At 45.0% G+C, this 21,872-nt stretch overlaps 1 protein-coding gene across 1 annotated transcript in view; it reads left to right on the forward strand.

Annotated features, from left to right (window-relative positions):
• The window catches only part of XPNPEP3 (X-prolyl aminopeptidase 3), a 289,754-nt gene that overhangs the window by 177,354 nt on the left and 90,528 nt on the right, over positions 1-21,872 (forward strand). The window contains exons 7-9 of the mRNA XM_053721392.1: positions 1,030-1,115; positions 1,957-2,140; positions 8,418-8,538. Coding sequence (XP_053577367.1) covers positions 1,030-1,115; positions 1,957-2,140; positions 8,418-8,538 — 391 coding nt within the window. The remainder of the gene's footprint in view (positions 1-1,029; positions 1,116-1,956; positions 2,141-8,417; positions 8,539-21,872) is intronic.

Below are 21,872 nucleotides of genomic sequence, written 5' to 3' on the forward strand. Positions count from 1 at the left end.
AAGTGTGTGAGGAGCTCTCGTGTCATGGTCATGTGTGTAGTAAGTGTATGAGAAGCTCTTGTGTCATGGTCATGTGTGTAGTAAGTGTATGAGAAGCTCTTGTGTCATGGTCATGTGTGTAGTAAGTGTGTGTGGAGCGCTTGTGTCATGGTCATGTGTGTAGTAAGTGTGTGAGGAGCTCTCGTGTCATGGTCATGTGTGTAGTAAGTGTGTGAGGAGCTGTCGTGTAGTGATCATGTGTGTGAGGAGCTGTTGTGTAATGGTCATGTGTGTAGTAAATGTGTGAGGAGCTCTTGTGTCATGGTCATGTGTGTAGTAAGTGTGTGAGGAGCTCTTGTGTCATGGTCATGTGTGTAGTAAGTGTGTGAGGAGCGCTTGTGTCATGGTCATGTGTGTAGTAAGTGTGTGAGGAGTTCTCTTGTCATGGTCATGTGTGTAGTAAGTGTGTGAGGAGCTGTCGTGTAGTGATCATGTGTGTGAGGAGCTGTTGTGTAATGGTCATGTGTGTAGTAAGTGTGTGTGGAGCTCTCGTCATGGTAGTGTGTGTAGTAAGTGTGTGAGGAGCGCTTGTGTCATGGTCATGTGTGTAGTAAGTGTGTGAGGAGTTCTTGTGTCATGGTCATGTGTGTAGTAAGTGTGTGAGGAGCTGTCGTGTAGTGATCATGTGTGTGAGGAGCTGTTGTGTAATGGTCATGTGTGTAGTAAGTGTGTGTGGAGCTCTCGTCATGGTAGTGTGTGTAGTAAGTGTGTGAGGAGCGCTTGTGTCATGGTCATGTGTGTAGTAAGTGTGTGAGGAGTTCTTGTGTCATGGTCATGTGTGTAGTAAGTGTGTGAGGAGCTGTCGTGTAGTGATCATGTGTGTGAGGAGCTGTTGTGTAATGGTCATGTGTGTAGTAAGTATGTGTGGAGCTCTCGTCATGGTAGTGTGTGTAGTAAGTGTGTGAGGAGCTGTCGTGTTATGGTCATGTGTGTAGTAGCAGTGTGTTAATATTGTGTACCCCACTGATCCTCTAATACCTGTGCTTTTAGCCTGGAGAGCTGGTTCTATTAGATGGAGGTTGTGAAGCTTCTTGTTATGTCAGTGACATCACACGGACATGGCCTGTAAGTGGCAGGTTAGTACACCGATGGTAGCAGACGTCGCCTGTGAGTGGCAGGTGGGTACATTGATGTAGGCAGATGTGGCTGGAGGGTACACTGTTAGCAGACGATTAAAGCCTGGTGAAGCATCCACTGGTTGGATGAGAAACGCGTTGCTAGTATTTTATTATTTTAATAAAGTAAGTTTTATTATACTTACAACCTGCTGCCATACATGATTACTATTTGATCTACCCATTTATCCTGGATTGCTGGGAGTTCCTGCTATACCGGTTATCAGTCTACTGGGTGACTGTTTGATCCCAGTTTGCTTCTAGTGCACCAAGGGAGGTGCTCCACCAAATGTGAGTGCAATTTTTTCACATATCCTCTCATTTGCCCATACAATACTAGGCCATATTTGGCGTTGTTGTTATCTGCTTACATCACCTACAGATTGCTGAATATCCACTGGAGGTCAGTCTGCTGGGTGACTGAGTTAGATCCCAGTCTGCTCCATCTGCACCACTAGGGGTGTCACCAAATGTGAGTGTTTCCATCACACTAAGATTTGTTACCTCTGTCAAACAATATTGGGCCATGTGGCACTTCTGTCCTCTTTTGTTGTGGCAGGTTAGTACACCGATGGTAGCAAACGTGGCTGGTGGGTACATTGATGTTAGCAGATGTGGCTGGTGCGTACACTGTTAGCAGACATGGCTGGTGGGCACAATAACAGACGTGGCCTGTGAGTGGCTGGTGGATACACTGATGGCAGATGGTAGCAGACACTGCTTTTGGCCCTGGGGTATGAGGCTTTGGGTTGGTGTTAGGGGAACAAACTCTGATGCTCATTGTCCTGTTTTACCTTCACAGGTTCTCAGCCCCACAGCAAGAGCTGTACCAGGCTGTCTTAGATGTACAGAAGTCCTGTCTGAAGCTTTGCGTCCCAGGTACGAGTCTGGAAAATATCTACAGCCACATGCTGTGCCTCATCTCACAGAAACTGATGGATCTGGGGATTGTGCCGAGAGGGAGCAGCGACACCCAGCTGTTTAAGGTACTAGGAGTGCAGGAGTAACTAGATATACCACCCGCTGGGCACAGATCAGTAGTGTGAGCCAATACCTGAAGCTGACGTTAAAGAGGGCTACCAAATGTGCCAGTACTGTGAGCCAATACCTGAAGCTGATGTTAATGAGGGCTACCAGATGTGCCAGTACTGTGATCCAATACCTGACGCTGACGTTAATGAGGGCTACCAGATGTGCCAGTACTGTGAGCCAATACCTGATGCTGACGTTAATGAGGGCTACCAGATGTACCAGTACAGTGAGCCTATACCTTATGCTGATGGTAATGAGGGTTACCAGATGTGCCAGTACTGTGAGCCAATACCTGATGCTGACGGTAATGAGGGCTACCAGATGTGCCAGTACTGTGAGCCAATACCTGATGCTGACGTTACTAAGGGCTACCATATGTGCCAGTACTGTGAACCAATACCTGATGCTGACGGTAATGAGGGCTAGCAGATGTGCCAGTACTGTGAGCCTATACCTGATGCTGACGTTAATGAGGGCTACCAGATGTGCCAGTACTGTGAGCCTATACCTGATGCTGACGTTAATGAGGGCTACCAGATGTGCCAGTACTGTGAGCCTATACCTGATGCTGACGGTAATGAGGGCTACCAGATGTGCCAGTACTGTGAGCCTATACCTGATGCTGACGGTAATGAGGGCTACCAGATGTGCCAGTACTGTGAGCCAATACCTGATGCTGAGAGCCAATACCTGATGCTGACAGTAATGAGGGCTACCAGATGTGCCAGTACAGTGAGCCTATAACTTATGCTGATGGTAATGAGGGCTACCAGATGTGCCAGTACTGTGAGCAAATACCTGATGCTGACGGTAATGAGGGCTATCAGATGTGCCAGTACTGTGAGCCTATACCTGATGCTGACGTTAATGAGGGCTACCAGATGTGCCAGTAATGTGAGCCTATACCTGACGGTAATGAGGGCTACCAGATGTGCCAGTACTGTGAGCCAATACCTGATGCTGACGGTAATGAGGGCTACCAGATGTGCCAGTACTGTGAGCCAATACCTGATGCTGACGTTACTAAGGGCTACCAGATGTGCCAGTACTGTGAACCAATACCTGATGCTGACGGTAATGAGGGCTACCAGATGTACCAGTACTGTGAGCCTATACCTGATGCTGACGGTAATGAGGGCTACCAGATGTGCCAGTACTGTGAGCCTATACCTGATGCTGACGGTAATGAGGGCTAGCAGATGTGCCAGTACTGTGAGCCTATACCTGATGCTGACGTTAATGAGGGCTACCAGATGTGCCAGTACTGTGAGCCTATACCTGATGCTGACGGTAATGAGGGCTACCAGATGTGCCAGTACTGTGAGCCAATACCTGATGCTGACGTTAATGAGGGCTACCAGATGTGCCAGTACTGTGAGCCTATACCTGATGCTGACGGTAATGAGGGCTAGCAGATGTGCCAGTACTCTGAGCCTATACCTGATGCTGACGTTAATGAGGGCTACCAGATGTGCCAGTACTGTTAGCCTATACCTGATGCTGACGGTAATGAGGGCTACCAGATGTGCCAGTACTGTGAGCCTACACCTGATGCTGACGTTAATGAGGGCTACCAGATGTGCCAGTACTGTGAGCCTATACCTGACACTGACTTTAATAAGGGCTACCAGATGTACCAGTACTGTGAGCCTATACCTGATGCTGACGGTAATTAGGGCTACCAGATGTGCCACTATTGTGAACCTATACCTGATGCTGACGGTAATAAGGGCTACCAGATGTGCCAGTACTGTGAGCCAATACCTGATGCTGACGTTAATGAGGGCTACCAGATGTGCCAGTACTGTGAGCCAATACCTGACACTGACGTTAATGAGGGCTACCAGATGTGCCAGTACTGTGAGCCTATACCTGATGCTGCCGGTAATAAGGGCTACCAGATGTGCCAGTACTGTGAGCCAATACCTGATGCTGACGGTAATGAGGGCTACCAGATGTGCCAGTACTGTGAGCCTATACCTGATGCTGACGGTAATGAGGGCTACCAGATGTGCCAGTACTGTGAGCCAATACCTGATGCTGAGAGCCAATACCTGATGCTGACAGTAATGAGGGCTACCAGATGTGCCAGTACAGTGAGCCTATAACTTATGCTGATGGTAATGAGGGCTACCAGATGTGCCAGTACTGTGAGCAAATACCTGATGCTGACGGTAATGAGGGCTATCAGATGTGCCAGTACTGTGAGCCTATACCTGATGCTGACGTTAATGAGGGCTACCAGATGTGCCAGTAATGTGAGCCTATACCTGACGGTAATGAGGGCTACCAGATGTACCAGTACTGTGACCCAAAACCTGATGCTGACGGTAATGAGGGCTACCAGATGTGCCAGTACTGTGAGCCAATACCTGATGCTGACGTTACTAAGGGCTACCAGATGTGCCAGTACTGTGAACCAATACCTGATGCTGACGGTAATGAGGGCTACCAGATGTACCAGTACTGTGAGCCTATACCTGATGCTGACGGTAATGTGGGCTACCAGTTCTGCCAGTACTGTGAGCCTATACCTGATGCTGACGGTAATGAGGGCTAGCAGATGTGCCAGTACTGTGAGCCTATACCTGATGCTGACGTTAATGAGGGCTACCAGATGTGCCAGTACTGTTAGCCTATACCTGATGCTGACGGTAATGAGGGCTACCAGATGTACCAGTACTGTGAGCCTATACCTGATGCTGACGGTAATGTGGGCTACCAGTTCTGCCAGTACTGTGAGCCTATACCTGATGCTGACGGTAATGAGGGCTAGCAGATGTGCCAGTACTCTGAGCCTATACCTGATGCTGACGTTAATGAGGGCTACCAGATGTGCCAGTACTGTTAGCCTATACCTGATGCTGACGGTAATGAGGGCTACCAGATGTGCCAGTACTGTGAGCCTACACCTGATGCTGACGTTAATGAGGGCTACCAGATGTGCCAGTACTGTGAGCCTATACCTGACACTGACTTTAATAAGGGCTACCAGATGTACCAGTACTGTGAGCCTATACCTGATGCTGACGGTAATTAGGGCTACCAGATGTGCCACTATTGTGAACCTATACCTGATGCTGACGGTAATAAGGGCTACCAGATGTGCCAGTACTGTGAGCCAATACCTGATGCTGACGTTAATGAGGGCTACCAGATGTGCCAGTACTGTGAGCCAATACCTGACACTGACGTTAATGAGGGCTACCAGATGTGCCAGTACTGTGAGCCTATACCTGATGCTGCCGGTAATAAGGGCTACCAGATGTGCCAGTACTGTGAGCCTATACCTGATGCTGACGGTAATAAGGGCTACCAGATGTGCCAGTACTGTGAGCCTATACCTGATGCTGACGGTAATAAGGGCTAGCAGATGTGCCAGTACTGTGAGCCAATACCTGATGCTGACGGTAATGAGGGCTACCAGATGTGCCAGTACTGTGAGCCAATACCTGATGCTGACGTTACTAAGGGCTACCAGATGTGCCAGTACTGTGAACCAATACCTGATGCTGACGGTAATGAGGGCTACCAGATGTACCAGTACTGTGAGCCTATACCTGATGCTGACGGTAATGAGGGCTACCAGATGTGCCAGTACCGTGAGCCTATACCTGATGCTGACGGTAATAAGGGCTACCAGATGTGCCAGTACTGTGAGCCTATACCTGATGCTGACGGTAATGAGGTCTACCAGATGTGCCAGTACTGTGAGCCTATACCTGATGTTGACGTTAATGAGGGCTACCAGATGTGCCAGTACTGTGAGCCTATACCTGATGCTGACGTTAATGAGGGCTACCAGATGTGCCAGTACTGTGAGCCTACACCTGATGCTGACGTTAATGAGGGCTACCAGATGTGCCAGTACTGTGAGCCAATACCTGATGCTGACAGTAATGAGGGCTACCAGATGTGCCAGTACTGTGAGCCTATACCTGATGCTGACGGTAATAAGGGGTTCCAGATGTGCCAGTACTGTGAGCCTATACCTGATGCTGACGTTAATGAGGGCTACCAGATGTGCCAGTACTGTTAGCCTATACCTGATGCTGACGGTAATGAGGGGTTCCAGATGTGCCAGTACTGTGAGCCTACACCTGATGCTGACGTTAATGAGGGCTACCAGATGTGCCAGTACTGTTAGCCTATACCTGATGCTGACGTTAATGAGGGCTACCAGATGTGCCAGTACTGTGAGCCTATACCTGACACTGACTTTAATAAGGGCTACCAGATGTACCAGTACTGTGAGCCTATACCTGATGCTGACGGTAATTAGGGCTACCAGATGTGCCACTATTGTGAACCTATACCTGATGCTGACGGTAATAAGGGCTACCAGATGTGCCAGTACTGTGAGCCAATACCTGATGCTGACGTTAATGAGGGCTACCAGATGTGCCAGTACTGTGAGCCAATACCTGACACTGACGTTAATGAGGGCTACCAGATGTGCCAGTACTGTGAGCCTATACCTGATGCTGACGGTAATAAGGGCTACCAGATGTGCCAGTACTGTGAGCCTATACCTGATGCTGACGGTAATAAGGGCTACCAGATGTGCCAGTACTGTGAGCCTATACCTGATGCTGACGGTAATAAGGGCTAGCAGATGTGCCAGTACTGTGAGCCAATACCTGATGCTGACGGTAATGAGGGCTACCAGATGTGCCAGTACTGTGAGCCTATACCTGATGCTGACGGTAATAAGGGCTACCAGATGTGCCAGTACTGTGAGCCAATACCTGATGCTGACGGTAATAAGGGCTACCAGATGTGCCAGTACTGTGAGCCAATACCTGATGCTGACGGTAATGAGGGCTACCAGATGTGCCAGTACTGTGAGCCAATACCTGATGCTTACGGTAATGAGGGATATCAGATGTGCCAGTACTGTGAGCCAATACCTGATGCTTACGGTAATGAGGGCTACCAGATGTGCCAGTACTGTGAGCCTATACCTGATGCTGACGGTAATAAGGGCTACCAGATGTGCCAGTACTGTGAGCCTATACCTGATGCTGACGGTAATAAGGGCTACCAGATGTGCCAGTACTGTGAGCCTATACCTGATGCTGACGGTAATGAGGGCTACCAGATGTGCCAGTACTGTGAGCCTATACCTGATGCTGACGGTAATAAGGGCTACCAGATGTGCCAGTACTGTGAGCCTATACCTGATGCTGACGGTAATAAGGGCTAGCAGATGTGCCAGTACTGTGAGCCAATACCTGATGCTTACGGTAATGAGGGATATCAGATGTGCCAGTACTGTGAGCCAATACCTGATGCTTACGGTAATGAGGGCTACCAGATGTGCCAGTACTGTGAGCCTATACCTGATGCTGACGGTAATAAGGGCTACCAGATGTGCCAGTACTGTGAGCCTATACCTGATGCTGACGGTAATAAGGGCTACCAGATGTGCCAGTACTGTGAGCCTATACCTGATGCTGACGGTAATAAGGGCTACCAGATGTGCCAGTACTGTGAGCCTATACCTGATGCTGACGGTAATAAGGGCTACCAGATGTGCCAGTACTGTGAGCCTATACCTGATGCTGACGGTAATAAGGGCTAGCAGATGTGCCAGTACTGTGAGCCAATACCTGATGCTTACGGTAATGAGGGATATCAGATGTGCCCGTACTGGTATCAAATGCTGCTATTGGATCTTATCTATTGGCTAGAACACGAGACTTGTGGTTTCAGTAATTAGAACTTGCTGACACAAATGTGTAGGGAATAAATGTTAGTCTGATGTTGGGTTAGGTAAAACTTTTAAACAATATGAAATGTATGTGGGTGGTGGTTATGATTATTATTATTGTTGTTGTTAGTGCTCACGTTGCTTCTAGTTGTGCTTTGTACCATTGCACTGTGTGTCGCTCTTGTGAGTTTCCCTTCCCGGCTGTATACACTGTAGCTTCGGTGCAGTCTACCTTATAGGCCTTAAACCTCTCCATCGCTCCCTACAGTAGAAGACAAAGCCCTCTGGCTCAGCTGTATGGCTTTTTAAAGCCTCTGCTGTGGGTAATGCCCAGCCCATATTTATTATTTGAGGCTCACTAGTGAATATGAACTTTTTCTATTGTGAAGAAATAGGCTTTACTGCATATAAAACTAGGAATGTCTGCTTATACTGAAACTGTACATCCTTAAACTTCCAGGAATTATGTGATGTGTGATTCCCATTTCTCCTATAGTAACTGTCAGCTTATTCTGCAGGCTGCTCGCAGATACTGTCCTCATCATGTCGGGCATTACCTAGGAATGGATGTGCACGATACTCCAGACGTATCCCGGTCCCTGTCCCTGCAACCTGGCATGGTCATCACTGTGGAGCCAGGTAACTAGCAAGTGACGTAATATGTGCGTATCTCTGCACAGCTTGTATTGTTGTACAATGTGTACTCTAATCACAAGTGAGTCTCCAGCCCCTCTCAGTAAGTGCTGTAAAACTGACCCTCTACTTAATGTGCTTGTGCCCCATCCCCTGAAGACAAAAAAATCACACATAGTAAATAATTGCCACCACTTGTGCCCTAGGTGATATATTGACACCCACACCAGAATTAAGCAAGTGGGGTTCTTCCAGTTGAGGGTTCAGACTCACCATGTCAGTAACAATCATATTAAGGAATCACACTCCGAACGTATTCACTGGGGGTTATCATGTCACCAGAATGGGTAGCCTTATGCATATCCCCAGAATTAATTAGTATGTAGGATAGCCTTATGCTTATCCCAAGCATCAATTATTATGTAGGATAGCCTTATGCTTGTCTAAGTCATTAATTAGTATGTAGGATAGCCTTATGTTTATCCCAGTCATTAATAAGTATGTAGGATACTTATTAATAACAGCAGTTATGAAGCAGCGGTCACAAAGACCGCTGCTCCATAACCTGTCTGCCTGCTCTGAGCAGGCGGACAGACATCGCCGGAAATCAACCCGATCGAGTACGATCGGGTTGATTGATACCCCCTGCTGTAGGCGATCGATTGGTCGCGAGTCTGCAGGGGGCGGCGTTGCACCAGCAGCTCTTGTGAGCTGCTGGTGCAATGCTGAATACGGCGAGCGTATTGCTCGCCCTATTCAGCAATGTCTGTCAGACCTGATCCGCACTGTCGGATCAGGTCCGACAGACATTGATAACTAGAGGCCAATGACTAGCAGTCCACTGAAAGCTAACACTACCTAATTGTATTTCATGTAAATTTTTTCTGCCAGACAGGGCTACAGTATATTTCTAAACACTTCATAAAGGATAGGAAAAACTCAGACATTCCGTATCAGTTATGACAGTCACTGTGCTAAACATACACAAACGTTTTCTATAATGCATGCAAAGCTGTTTACAGTTTTATTAAGTCCAGCTTTGTGCGTAACTGATACTTGTGTATTAATTGCTCACTGGCTGATAAAGGCAACCCCGACAGCTTTGTGTGAGCATAACAAACCTAAATAAGTCATTTTTTCAGCACACTAATTTCCATTAAAAAAAAATGTTGACACTCTTTCAGAAGTAACATGATGTTAATGTCTCTTTAACTTATTTGTCTACATATAATGGTTTTGACTTGTACAAGAAAAGTGATGAACATTCGGTGCTCATAAATCAAGCGTTCACGTAAAACGTTTCATTTGGCGCACCTTTGCCATGCACCTAAGTCATAGAAATACACAAAGGTGTCACCCTGTTCCTACCAGTCATGAGCGTGTACGCTCTTCTGAAGAAAAGTCACTATAAAGAACATACAGAGGACCAGATTCAAACATTTTGAGCTTTCTCAGGTTTAGGTGACTGAGAAGCCTCACATGTCATTATTATTTGCGTCACTGCAGGACTAGAGTCAAGGTGACGTCCCAGTAGTCTATGCTTTGCATTGCGGAAAACTCTCTGAAACGAGAGAAAAAAAAAAAAAAAAATTACACTATGTATGTAAAGTTGCTTTATTCTCAAAATAATAAAGATTTAAAATTTAAAAAAAAAAAGTATGTAGGATAACCTTATGCTTATCCCTGGCAGTACTTAGTATGTAGGATAGCCTTATGTTTATCCCTGTTATTAATTAGTATGTAGGATAACCTTATGCTTATCCCAGGCAGTAATTAGTATGTAGGGGATAGCCTTATGCTTATCCCAGGCAGTAAATAGTATGTAGGGGATAGCCTTATGCTTATTCCAGACATTAATTAGTATGTTGGATAGCCTTATGCTTATCCCAGGCAGTAATTAGTACGTAGGATAGTCTTATGTTTATCCCTGATATTAATTAATATGTAGGATAGCCTTATGCGTATCCCAGGCAGTAATTAGTATGTAGGATAGCCTTATGCGTATCCCAGGCAGTAATTAGTATGTAGGATAGCCTTATGCGTATCCCAGGCAGTAATTAGTATGTAGGATAGCCTTATGCTTATCCCAGGCAGTAATTAGTATGTAGTATAGACTTATGCTTATCCCAGGCAGTAATTAGTATGTAGGATAGCCTTATGCTTATACCAGGCAGTAATTAGTATGTAGGATAGCCGTATGCTTATCCCAGGCAGTAATTAGTATGTAGGATAGCCTTATGCTTATCCCAGGCAGTAATTAGTATGTAGGATAGCCTTATGCTTATCCCAGGCAGTAATTAGTATGTAGTATAGACTTATGCTTATCCCAGGCAGTAATTAGTATGTAGGATAGCCGTATGCTTATCCCAGGCAGTAATTAGTATGTAGGATAGCCTTATGCTTATCCCAGGCAGTAATTAGTACGTAGAAACAAACAAAAAGGTATAGGAAAGAAGCATTATTAGCACACTTATTTCTGAGTATAGTTTAATGCCAAATTATTGGGGATGAGGGCTGTATATAAAATATAACTTTTATTAGTGTGACAGAACCCTCTGTCAGTACTGGAAGGGTTAACTTTGTTCAGTTTTGAGAAACTATTTTCTGAAGACAGGTTTCCTGGCATCAGCTATTGTTTACTGTAATTAAGTTTAGGTGATAAGCGTTCACCTTGTTTAATCACCTCCAGAGTTCAGACTGCCAGGTGCCAAGAAGGACTCCATTGTTTTCTTGTGTTTAATTGTTTATTTGGTTAAGTAATGTAATTCTATTGTATCCAGTAAAAGGGCGTCTTCCCTCTATCTAATGTACTATACTCTTCCAATCCCCCATCTGGTCTCCTAGGGAGTTTCAACCAGGTGGGAGACCTGCATAAATACTGGGCATATAGCCCTCAATAAAACACATTCTGTTTTACCCTCAAGATGGAGCTTGGTCTCGTGTTTGGGGGGAATTAACTGGGTTCGTGTGTTGCTGATCCCATATTCAGGGCATATTTCATCTGGTATTAACTCTTGATATCCGGGTTATACCATAACAATTGGTGGCAAGCGACGGGATGGTCCTCATTGCCCAGAAGAGCAACTACACATCCGGACCTAATGGGAATACCGTATGAAAGACTGCAAAGAGCCACCCTTAAAGACCTGCTAGAACAACGGGGCCGACAAGCCAGTAACCTCAGGAAGAGGGAGATTATTACAATACTGACCGAGATGGACGGAGTTCCAGGGCCCGAAGGAACCAATGAGCCCAGCATATCAGACAGAACCCCCGAAGAAGCAAGCTTTGACCAGGCGGTTAAAATAAGACTGGCACATTATGGCCCCAACCCGTCTGCCGAAATTATCGACCGGGTCATAGCAGCTGTGGAGGCCAACCTACTTCGCCAAAGCGGCGCTGCAGCAGCCCAAGTCACAGCAACCCCAGTGTGATATACCTTTAAATCCTTCACTTCCTCTTGAACCACAGGCCTATTTAAGGAAGCAGTTCCAGGTCATCATTGCCTGAAAATTGAAGTTGTTTCCATATGTGTTAATCCTAACACTTATTCCTAACTTTATCCTCAGGTCAAATCTATATTGAGAATTGTTGCTATTGATTCTTCAAAGTGTTCCTAACTTTGTAATTTCAGCTTGTTTCCAAATTAACCTATTTCTTTCATGTAATTAGCAAGAGTCCATGAGCTAGTGACGTATGGGATATACATTCCTACCAGGAGGGGCAAAGTTTCCCAAACCTCAAAATGCCTATAAATACACCCCTCACCACACCCACAATTCAGTTTTACAAACTTTGCCTCCGATGGAGGTGGTGAAGTAAGTTTGTGCTAGATTCTACGTTGATATGCGCTCCGCAGCAAGTTGGAGCCCGGTTTTCCTCTCAGCGTGCAGTGAATGTCAGAGGGATGTGAGGAGAGTATTGCCTATTTGAATGCAGTGATCTCCTTCTACGGGGTCTATTTCATAGGTTCTCTGTTATCGGTCGTAGAGATTCATCTCTTACCTCCCTTTTCAGATCGACGATATACTCTTATATATACCATTACCTCTGCTGATTCTCGTTTCAGTACTGGTTTGGCTTTCTACAAACATGTAGATGAGTGTCCTGGGGTAAGTAAATCTTATTTTCTGTGACACTCTAAGCTATGGTTGGGCACTTTGTTTATAAAGTTCTAAATATATGTATTCAAACATTTATTTGCCTTGACTCAGAATGTTCAACTTTCCTTATTTTTCAGACAGTCAGTTTCATATTTGGGATAATGCACTTGAATTAAATCATTTTTTTCTTACCTTCAAAAATTTGACTCTTTTTTTCCCTGTGGGCTGTTAGGCTCGCGGGAGCTGAAAATGCTTCATTTTATTGCGTCATTCTTGGCGCGGACTTTTTTGGCGCAAAAAATTATTTTCCGTTTCCGGCGGCGGAAGTTGCGTCATTTTTTGACGTTATTTTGCGCAAAAAATGTCGGCGTTCCGGATGTGGCGTCATTTTTGGCGCCAAAAGCATTGGTACTTGCTCAGTCTTTACATTTAGCAGAATCTCATACGAATCGACTTGTGTTGTTTCTTCAAGATCATGGTTGGAGGATCAATTTACCAAAGAGTTCATTGATTCCTCAGACAAGGGTAACTTTTCTGGGTTTCCAGATAGATTCAGTGTCCATGACTCTGTCTTTAACAGACAAGAGACGTCTAAAATTGATCTCAGCTTGTCGAAACCTTCAGTCACAATCATTCCCTTCGGTAGCCTTATGCATGGAAATTCTAGGTCTTATGACTGCTGCATCGGACGCGATCCCCTTTGCTCGTTTTCACATGCGACCTCTTCAGCTCTGTATGCTGAATCAATGGTGCAAGGATTACACAAAGATATCTCAATTAATATCTTTAAAACCGATTGTTCGACACTCTCTAACGTGGTGGACAGATCACCATCGTTTAATTCAGGGGGCTTCTTTTGTGCTTCCGACCTGGACTGTAATTTCAACAGATGCAAGTCTCACAGGTTGGGGAGCTGTGTGGGGATCTCTGATGGCACAAGGAGTTTGGGAATCTCAGGAGGTGAGATTACCGATCAATATTTTGGAACTCCGTGCAATTTTCAGAGCTCTTCAGTTTTGGCCTCTTCTGAAGAGAGAATCGTTCATTTGTTTTCAGACAGACAATGTCACAACTGTGGCATACATCAATCATCAAGGAGGGACTCACAGTCCTCTGGCTATGAAAGAAGTATCTCGAATTTTGGTTTGGGCGGAATCCAGCTCCTGTCTAATTTCTGCGGTTCATATCCCAGGTATAGACAATTGGGAAGCGGATTATCTCAGTCGCCAAACGTTGCATCCGGGCGAATGGTCTCTTCACCCAGAGGTATTTCTTCAGATTGTTCAAATGTGGGAACTTCCAGAAATAGATCTGATGGCGTCTCATCTAAACAAGAAACTTCCCAGGTATCTGTCCAGATCCCGGGATCCTCAGGCGGAGGCAGTGGATGCATTATCACTTCCTTGGAAGTATCATCCTGCTTATATCTTTCCGCCTCTAGTTCTTCTTCCAAGAGTAATCTCCAAGATTCTGAAGGAATGCTCGTTTGTTCTGCTGGTAGCTCCGGCATGGCCTCACAGGTTTTGGTATGCGGATCTTGTCCGGATGGCCTCTTGCCAACCGTGGACTCTTCCGTTAAGACCAGACCTTCTGTCACAAGGTCCTTTTTTCCATCAGGATCTGAAATCCTTAAATTTAAAGGTATGGAGATTGAACGCTTGATTCTTGGTCAAAGAGGTTTCTCTGACTCTGTGATTAATACTATGTTACAGGCTCGTAAATCTGTATCTAGAGAGATATATTATAGAGTCTGGAAGACTTATATTTCTCCAACATAGGTGTGTCCGGTCCACGGCGTCATCCTTACTTGTGGGATATTCTCTTCCCCAACAGGAAATGGCAAAGAGCCCAGCAAAGCTGGTCACATGATCCCTCCTAGGCTCCGCCTACCCCAGTCATTCTCTTTGCCGTTGTACAGGCAGCATCTCCACGGAGATGGCTTAGAGTTTTTTAGTGTTTAACTGTAGTTTTTATTATTCAATCAAGAGTTTGTTATTTTGAAATAGTGCTGGTATGTACTATTTACTCAGAAACAGAAAAGAGATGAAGATTTCTGTTTGTATGAGGAAAATGATTTTAGCAACCGTCACTAAAATCCATGGCTGTTCCACACAGGACTGTTGAGAGCAATTAACTTCAGTTGGGGGAACAGTGAGCAGTCTCTTGCTGCTTGAGGTATGACACATTCTAACAAGACGATGTAATGCTGGAAGCTGTCATTTTCCCTCTGGGATCCGGTAAGCCATGTTTATTACGATTGTAAATAAGGGCTTCAAAAAGGGCTTATTAAGACTGTAGACTTTTTTTGGGCTAAATCGATTGATTATTAACACATATTTAGCCTTGAGGAATCATTTTATCTGGGTATTTTGATATAATAATATCGGCAGGCACTGTTTTAGACACCTTATTCTTTAGGGGCTTTCCCAAAGCATAGGCAGAGCCTCATTTTCGCGCCGGTGTTGCGCACTTGTTTTTGAGAGGCATGGCATGCAGTCGCATGTGAGAGGAGCTCTGATACTTAGAAAAGACTTTCTGAAGGCGTCATTTGGTATCGTATTCCCCTTGGGGCTTGGTTGGGTCTCAGCAAAGCAGATACCAGGGACTGTAAAGGGGTTAAAGTTCAAAACGGCTCCGGTTCCGTTATTTTAAGGGTTAAAGCTTCCAAATTTGGTGTGCAATACTTTTAAGGCTTTAAGACACTGGTGAAATTCCTTCATGTTTTTTCGCATTTGCAGTAATAAAGTGTGTTCAGTTTAAAATTTAAAGTGACAGTAACGGTTTTATTTTAAAACGTTTTTTGTACTTGTTATCAAGTTTATGCCTGTTTAACATGTCTGAACTACCAGATAGACTGTGTTCTGAATGTGGGGAAGCCAGAATTCCTATTCATTTAAATAAATGTGATTTATGTGACAATGACAATGATGCCCAAGATGATTCCTCAAGTGAGGGGAGTAAGCATGGTACTGCATCATTCCCTCCTTCGTCTACACGAGTCTTGCCCACTCAGGAGGCCCCTAGTACATCTAGCGCGCCAATACTCCTTACTATGCAACAATTAACGGCTGTAATGGATAATTCTGTCAAAAACATTTTAGCCAAAATGAACACTTATCAGCGTAAGCGCGACTGCTCTGTTTTAGATACTGAAGAGCATGACGACGCTGATATTAATATTTCTGAAGGGCCCCTAACTCAGTCTGATGGGGCCAGGGAGGTTTTGTCTGAGGGAGAAATTACTGATTCAGGGAACATTTCTCAACAAGCTGAACCTGATGTGATTGCATTTAAATTTAAGTTGGAACATCTCCGCATTCTGCTTAAGGAGGTATTATCCACTCTGGATGATTGTGACAAGTTGGTCATCCCAGAGAAACTATGTAAAATGGACAAGTTCCTAGAGGTGCCGGGGCTCCCAGAAGCTTTTCCTATACCCAAGCGGGTGGCGGACATTGTTAATAAAGAATGGGAAAGGCCCGGTATTCCTTTCGTCCCTCCCCCCATATTTAAAAAATTGTTTCCTATGGTCGACCCCAGAAAGGACTTATGGCAGACAGTCCCCAAGGTCGAGGGAGCGGTTTCCACTTTAAACAAACGCACCACTATACCCATAGAGGATAGTTGTGCTTTCAAAGATCCTATGGATAAAAAATTAGAAGGTTTGCTTAAAAAGATGTTTGTTCAGCAGGGTTACCTTCTACAACCAATTTCATGCATTGTCCCTGTCGCTACAGCCGCATGTTTCTGGTTCGATGAGCTGATAAAGGCGGTCGACAGTGATTCTCCTCCTTATGAGGAGATTATGGACAGAATCAATGCTCTCAAATTGGCTAATTCTTTCACCCTAGACGCCACTTTGCAATTGGCTAGGTTAGCGGCTAAGAATTCTGGGTTTGCTATTGTGGCGCGCAGAGCGCTTTGGTTGAAATCTTGGTCGGCTGATGCGTCTTCCAAGAACAAGCTACTTAACATTCCTTTCAAGGGGAAAACGCTGTTTGGCCCTGACTTGAAAGAGATTATCTCGGATATCACTGGGGGTAAGGGCCACGCCCTTCCTCAGGATCGGCCTTTCAAGGCAAAAAATAAACCTAATTTTCGTCCCTTTCGTAGAAACGGACCAGCCCAAAGTGCTACGTCCTCTAAGCAAGAGGGTAATACTTCTCAAGCCAAGCCAGCTTGGAGACCAATGCAAGGCTGGAACAAGGGAAAGCAGGCCAAGAAACCTGCCACTGCTACCAAGACAGCATGAAATGTTGGCCCCCGATCCGGGACCGGATCTGGTGGGGGGCAGACTCTCTCTCTTCGCTCAGGCTTGGGCAAGAGATGTTCTGGATCCTTGGGCGCTAGAAATAGTCTCCCAAGGTTATCTTCTGGAATTCAAGGGACTTCCCCCAAGGGGGAGGTTCCACAGGTCTCAGTTGTCTTCAGACCACATAAAAAGACAGGCATTCTTACATTGTGTAGAAGACCTGTTAAAAATGGGAGTGATTCATCCCATTCCATTAAGAGAACAAGGGATGGGGTTCTACTCCAATCTGTTTATAGTTCCCAAAAAAGAGGGAACGTTCAGACCAATCTTAGATCTCAAGATCTTAAACAAGTTTCTCAAGGTTCCATCGTTCAAGATGGAAACCATTCGAACTATTCTTCCTTCCATCCAGGAAGGTCAATTCATGACCACGGTGGATTTAAAGGATGCGTATCTACATATTCCTATCCACAAGGAACATCATCGGTTCCTGAGGTTCGCATTCCTGGACAAACATTACCAGTTTGTGGCGCTTCCTTTCGGATTAGCCACTGCTCCAAGGATTTTCACAAAGGTACTAGGGTCCCTTCTAGCTGTGCTAAGACCAAGGGGCATTGCTGTAGTACCTTACTTGGACGACATTCTGATTCAAGCGTCGTCCCTTCCTCAAGCAAAGGCTCACACGGACATTGTCCTGGCCTTTCTCAGATCTCACGGATGGAAAGTGAACGTGGAAAAGAGTTCTCTATCTCCGTCAACAAGGGTTCCCTTCTTGGGAACAATAATAGACTCCTTTGAAATGAGGATTTTTCTGACAGAGGCCAGAAAAACAAAACTTCTAGACTCTTGTCGGATACTCCATTCCGTTCCTCTTCCTTCCATAGCTCAGTGCATGGAAGTGATCGGGTTGATGGTAGCGGCAATGGACATAGTTCCTTTTGCACGCATTCATCTAAGACCATTACAACTGTGCATGCTCAGTCAGTGGAATGGGGACTATACAGACTTGTCTCCGAAGATACAAGTAAATCAGAGGACCAGAGACTCACTCCGTTGGTGGCTGTCCCTGGACAACCTGTCACGAGGGATGACATTCCGCAGACCAGAGTGGGTCATTGTCACGACCGACGCCAGTCTGATGGGCTGGGGCGCGGTCTGGGGATCCCTGAAAGCTCAGGGTCTTTGGTCTCGGGAAGAATCTCTTCTACCGATAAATATTCTGGAACTGAGAGCGATATTCAATGCTCTCAAGGCTTGGCCTCAGCTAGCGAGGGCCAAGTTCATACGGTTTCAATCAGACAACATGACAACTGTTGCGTACATCAACCATCAGGGGGGAACAAGGAGTTCCCTGGCGATGGAAGAAGTGACCAAAATCATTCTATGGGCGGAGTCTCACTCCTGCCACCTGTCTGCTATCCACATCCCAGGAGTGGAAAATTGGGAAGCGGATTTTCTGAGTCGTCAGACATTGCATCCGGGGGAGTGGGAACTCCATCCGGAAATCTTTGCCCAAGTCACTCAGCTGTGGGGCATTCCAGACATGGATCTGATGGCCTCTCGTCAGAACTTCAAAGTTCCTTGCTACGGGTCCAGATCCAGGGATCCCAAGGCGGCTCTAGTGGATGCACTAGTAGCACCTTGGACCTTCAAACTAGCTTATGTGTTCCCGCCGTTTCCTCTCATCCCCAGGCTGGTAGCCAGGATCAATCAGGAGAGGGCGTCGGTGATCTTGATAGCTCCTGCGTGGCCACGCAGGACTTGGTACGCAGATCTGGTGAATATGTCATCGGCTCCTCCTTGGAAGCTACCTTTGAGACGAGACCTTCTTGTTCAGGGTCCGTTCGAACATCCGAATCTGGTTTCACTCCAGCTGACTGCTTGGAGATTGAACGCTTGATCTTATCGAAGCGAGGATTCTCAGATTCTGTTATCGATACTCTTGTTCAGGCCAGAAAGCCTGTAACTAGAAAGATTTACCACAAAATTTGGAAAAAATATATCTGTTGGTGTGAATCTAAAGGATTCCCTTGGGACAAGGTTAGGATTCCTAGGATTCTATCCTTCCTTCAAGAAGGATTGGAAAAAGGATTATCTGCAAGTTCCCTGAAGGGACAGATTTCTGCCTTGTCTGTGTTACTTCACAAAAAGCTGGCCGCTGTGCCAGATGTTCAAGCCTTTGTTCAGGCTCTGGTTAGAATTAAGCCTGTTTACAAACCTTTGACTCCTCCTTGGAGTCTCAATTTAGTTCTTTCAGTTCTTCAGGGGGTTCCGTTTGAACCCTTGCATTCCGTTGATATTAAGTTATTATCTTGGAAAGTTTTGTTTTTAGTTGCAATTTCTTCTGCTAGAAGAGTTTCAGAATTATCTGCTCTGCAGTGTTCTCCTCCTTATCTGGTGTTCCATGCAGATAAGGTGGTTTTACGTACTAAACCTGGTTTTCTTCCAAAAGTTGTTTCTAACAAAAACATTAACCAGGAGATTATCGTACCTTCTCTGTGTCCGAAACCAGTTTCAAAGAAGGAACGTTTGTTGCACAATTTGGATGTTGTTCGCGCTCTAAAATTCTATTTAGATGCTACAAAGGATTTTAGACAAACATCTTCCTTGTTTGTTGTTTATTCCGGTAAAAGGAGAGGTCAAAAAGCAACTTCTACCTCTCTCTCTTTTTGGATTAAAAGCATCATCAGATTGGCTTACGAGACTGCCGGACGGCAGCCTCCCGAAAGAATCACAGCTCATTCCACTAGGGCTGTGGCTTCCACATGGGCCTTCAAGAACGAGGCTTCTGTTGATCAGATATGTAGGGCAGCGACTTGGTCTTCACTGCACACTTTTACCAAATTTTACAAGTTTGATACTTTTGCTTCTTCTGAGGCTATTTTTGGGAGAAAGGTTTTGCAAGCCGTGGTGCCTTCCATTTAGGTGACCTGATTTGCTCCCTCCCTTCATCCGTGTCCTAAAGCTTTGGTATTGGTTCCCACAAGTAAGGATGACGCCGTGGACCGGACACACCTATGTTGGAGAAAACAGAATTTATGTTTACCTGATAAATTGCTTTCTCCAACGGTGTGTCCGGTCCACGGCCCGCCCTGGTTTTTTTAATCAGGTCTGATGATTTATTTTCTTTAACTACAGTCACCACGGTACCATATGGTTTCTCCTATGCAAATATTCCTCCTTAACGTCGGTCGAATGACTGGGGTAGGCGGAGCCTAGGAGGGATCATGTGACCAGCTTTGCTGGGCTCTTTGCCATTTCCTGTTGGGGAAGAGAATATCCCACAAGTAAGGATGACGCCGTGGACCGGACACACCGTTGGAGAAAGCAATTTATCAGGTAAACATAAATTCTGTTTTCTTGGTGTCTTTCTCATCATTTTTCTTGGCATTCTTTTAGAATACCGAGAATTTTACAGTTTCTTCAGGATGGTTTAGATAAGGGTTTGTCCGCAAGTTCCTTGAAAGGTCAAATCTCTGCTCTTTCTGTTCTTTTTCACAGAAAGATTGCTATTCTTCCTGATATTCATTGTTTTGTACAAGCTTTGGTTCGTATAAAACCTGTCATTAAGTCAATTTCTCCTCCTTGGAGTTTGAATTTGGTTCTGGGAGCTCTTCAAGCTCCTCCGTTTGAACCTATGCATTCATTGGACATTAAATTACTTTCTTGGAAAGTTTTGTTCCTTTTGGCCATCTCTTCTGCCAGAAGAGTTTCTGAATTATCTGCTCTTTCTTGTGAGTCTCCTTTTCTGATTTTTTATCAGGATAAGGCGGTGTTGCGAACTTCTTTTGAATTTTTACCTAAAGTTGTGAATTCCAACAACATTAGTAGAGAAATTGTGGTTCCTTCATTATGTCCTAATCCTAAGAATTCTAAGGAGAAATCGTTGCATTCTTTGGATGTTGTTAGAGCTTTGAAATATTATGTTGAAGCTACTAAGTCTTTCCGAAAGACTTCTAGTCTATTTGTTATTTTTTCCGGTGCTAGAAAAGGCCAGAAAGCTTCTGCCATTTCTTTGGCATCTTGGTTGAAATCTTTAATTCATCTTGCTTATGTTGAGTCGGGTAAAACTCCGCCTCAGAGGATTACAGCTCATTCTACTAGGTCAGTTTCTACTTCCTGGGCGTTTAGGAATGAAGCTTCGGTTGATCAGATTTGCAAAGCAGCAACTTGGTCCTCTTTGCATACTTTTACTAAATTCTACCATTTTGATGTATTTTCTTCTTCTGAAGCAGTTTTTGGTAGAAAAGTACTTCAGGCAGCGGTTTCAGTTTGAATCTTCTGCTTATGTTTTTCATTAAACTTTATTTTGGGTGTGGATTATTTTCAGCAGGAATTGGCTGTCTTTATTTTATCCCTCCCTCTCTAGTGACTCTTGTGTGGAAAGATCCACATCTTGGGTAATCATTATCCCATACGTCACTAGCTCATGGACTCTTGCTAATTACATGAAAGAAAACATAATTTATGTAAGAACTTACCTGATAAATTCATTTCTTTCATATTAGCAAGAGTCCATGAGGCCCGCCCTTTTTTTGTGGTGGTTATGATTTTGTATAAAGCACAATTATTCCAATTCCTTATTTTATATGCTTCGCACTTTTTTATCACCCCACTTCTTGGCTATTCGTTAAACTGAATTGTGGGTGTGGTGAGGGGTGTATTTATAGGCATTTTGAGGTTTGGGAAACTTTGCCCCTCCTGGTAGGAATGTATATCCCATACGTCACTAGCTCATGGACTCTTGCTAATATGAAAGAAATGAATTTATCAAGTAAGTTCTTACATAAATTATGTTTTTTTTACACGGAGTTCCTGTTTACACGATTCCTGAGCAACCGGATCTACATTTCCTCTTCGCTCTTGCCGCACTCACACAGCGGATACCGCTCTCAAAGGAGTTGTCACGCTCTGCTTCAATCTTGGCCGCTGCAGCCTCCAGACTTTTATTTTAAAGTACCGCTCTCCACGCTACAGATTGGTAA

Source organism: Bombina bombina, chromosome 7 (assembly GCF_027579735.1).
Source record: "Bombina bombina isolate aBomBom1 chromosome 7, aBomBom1.pri, whole genome shotgun sequence".
Taxonomy (NCBI): domain Eukaryota; kingdom Metazoa; phylum Chordata; class Amphibia; order Anura; family Bombinatoridae; genus Bombina; species Bombina bombina.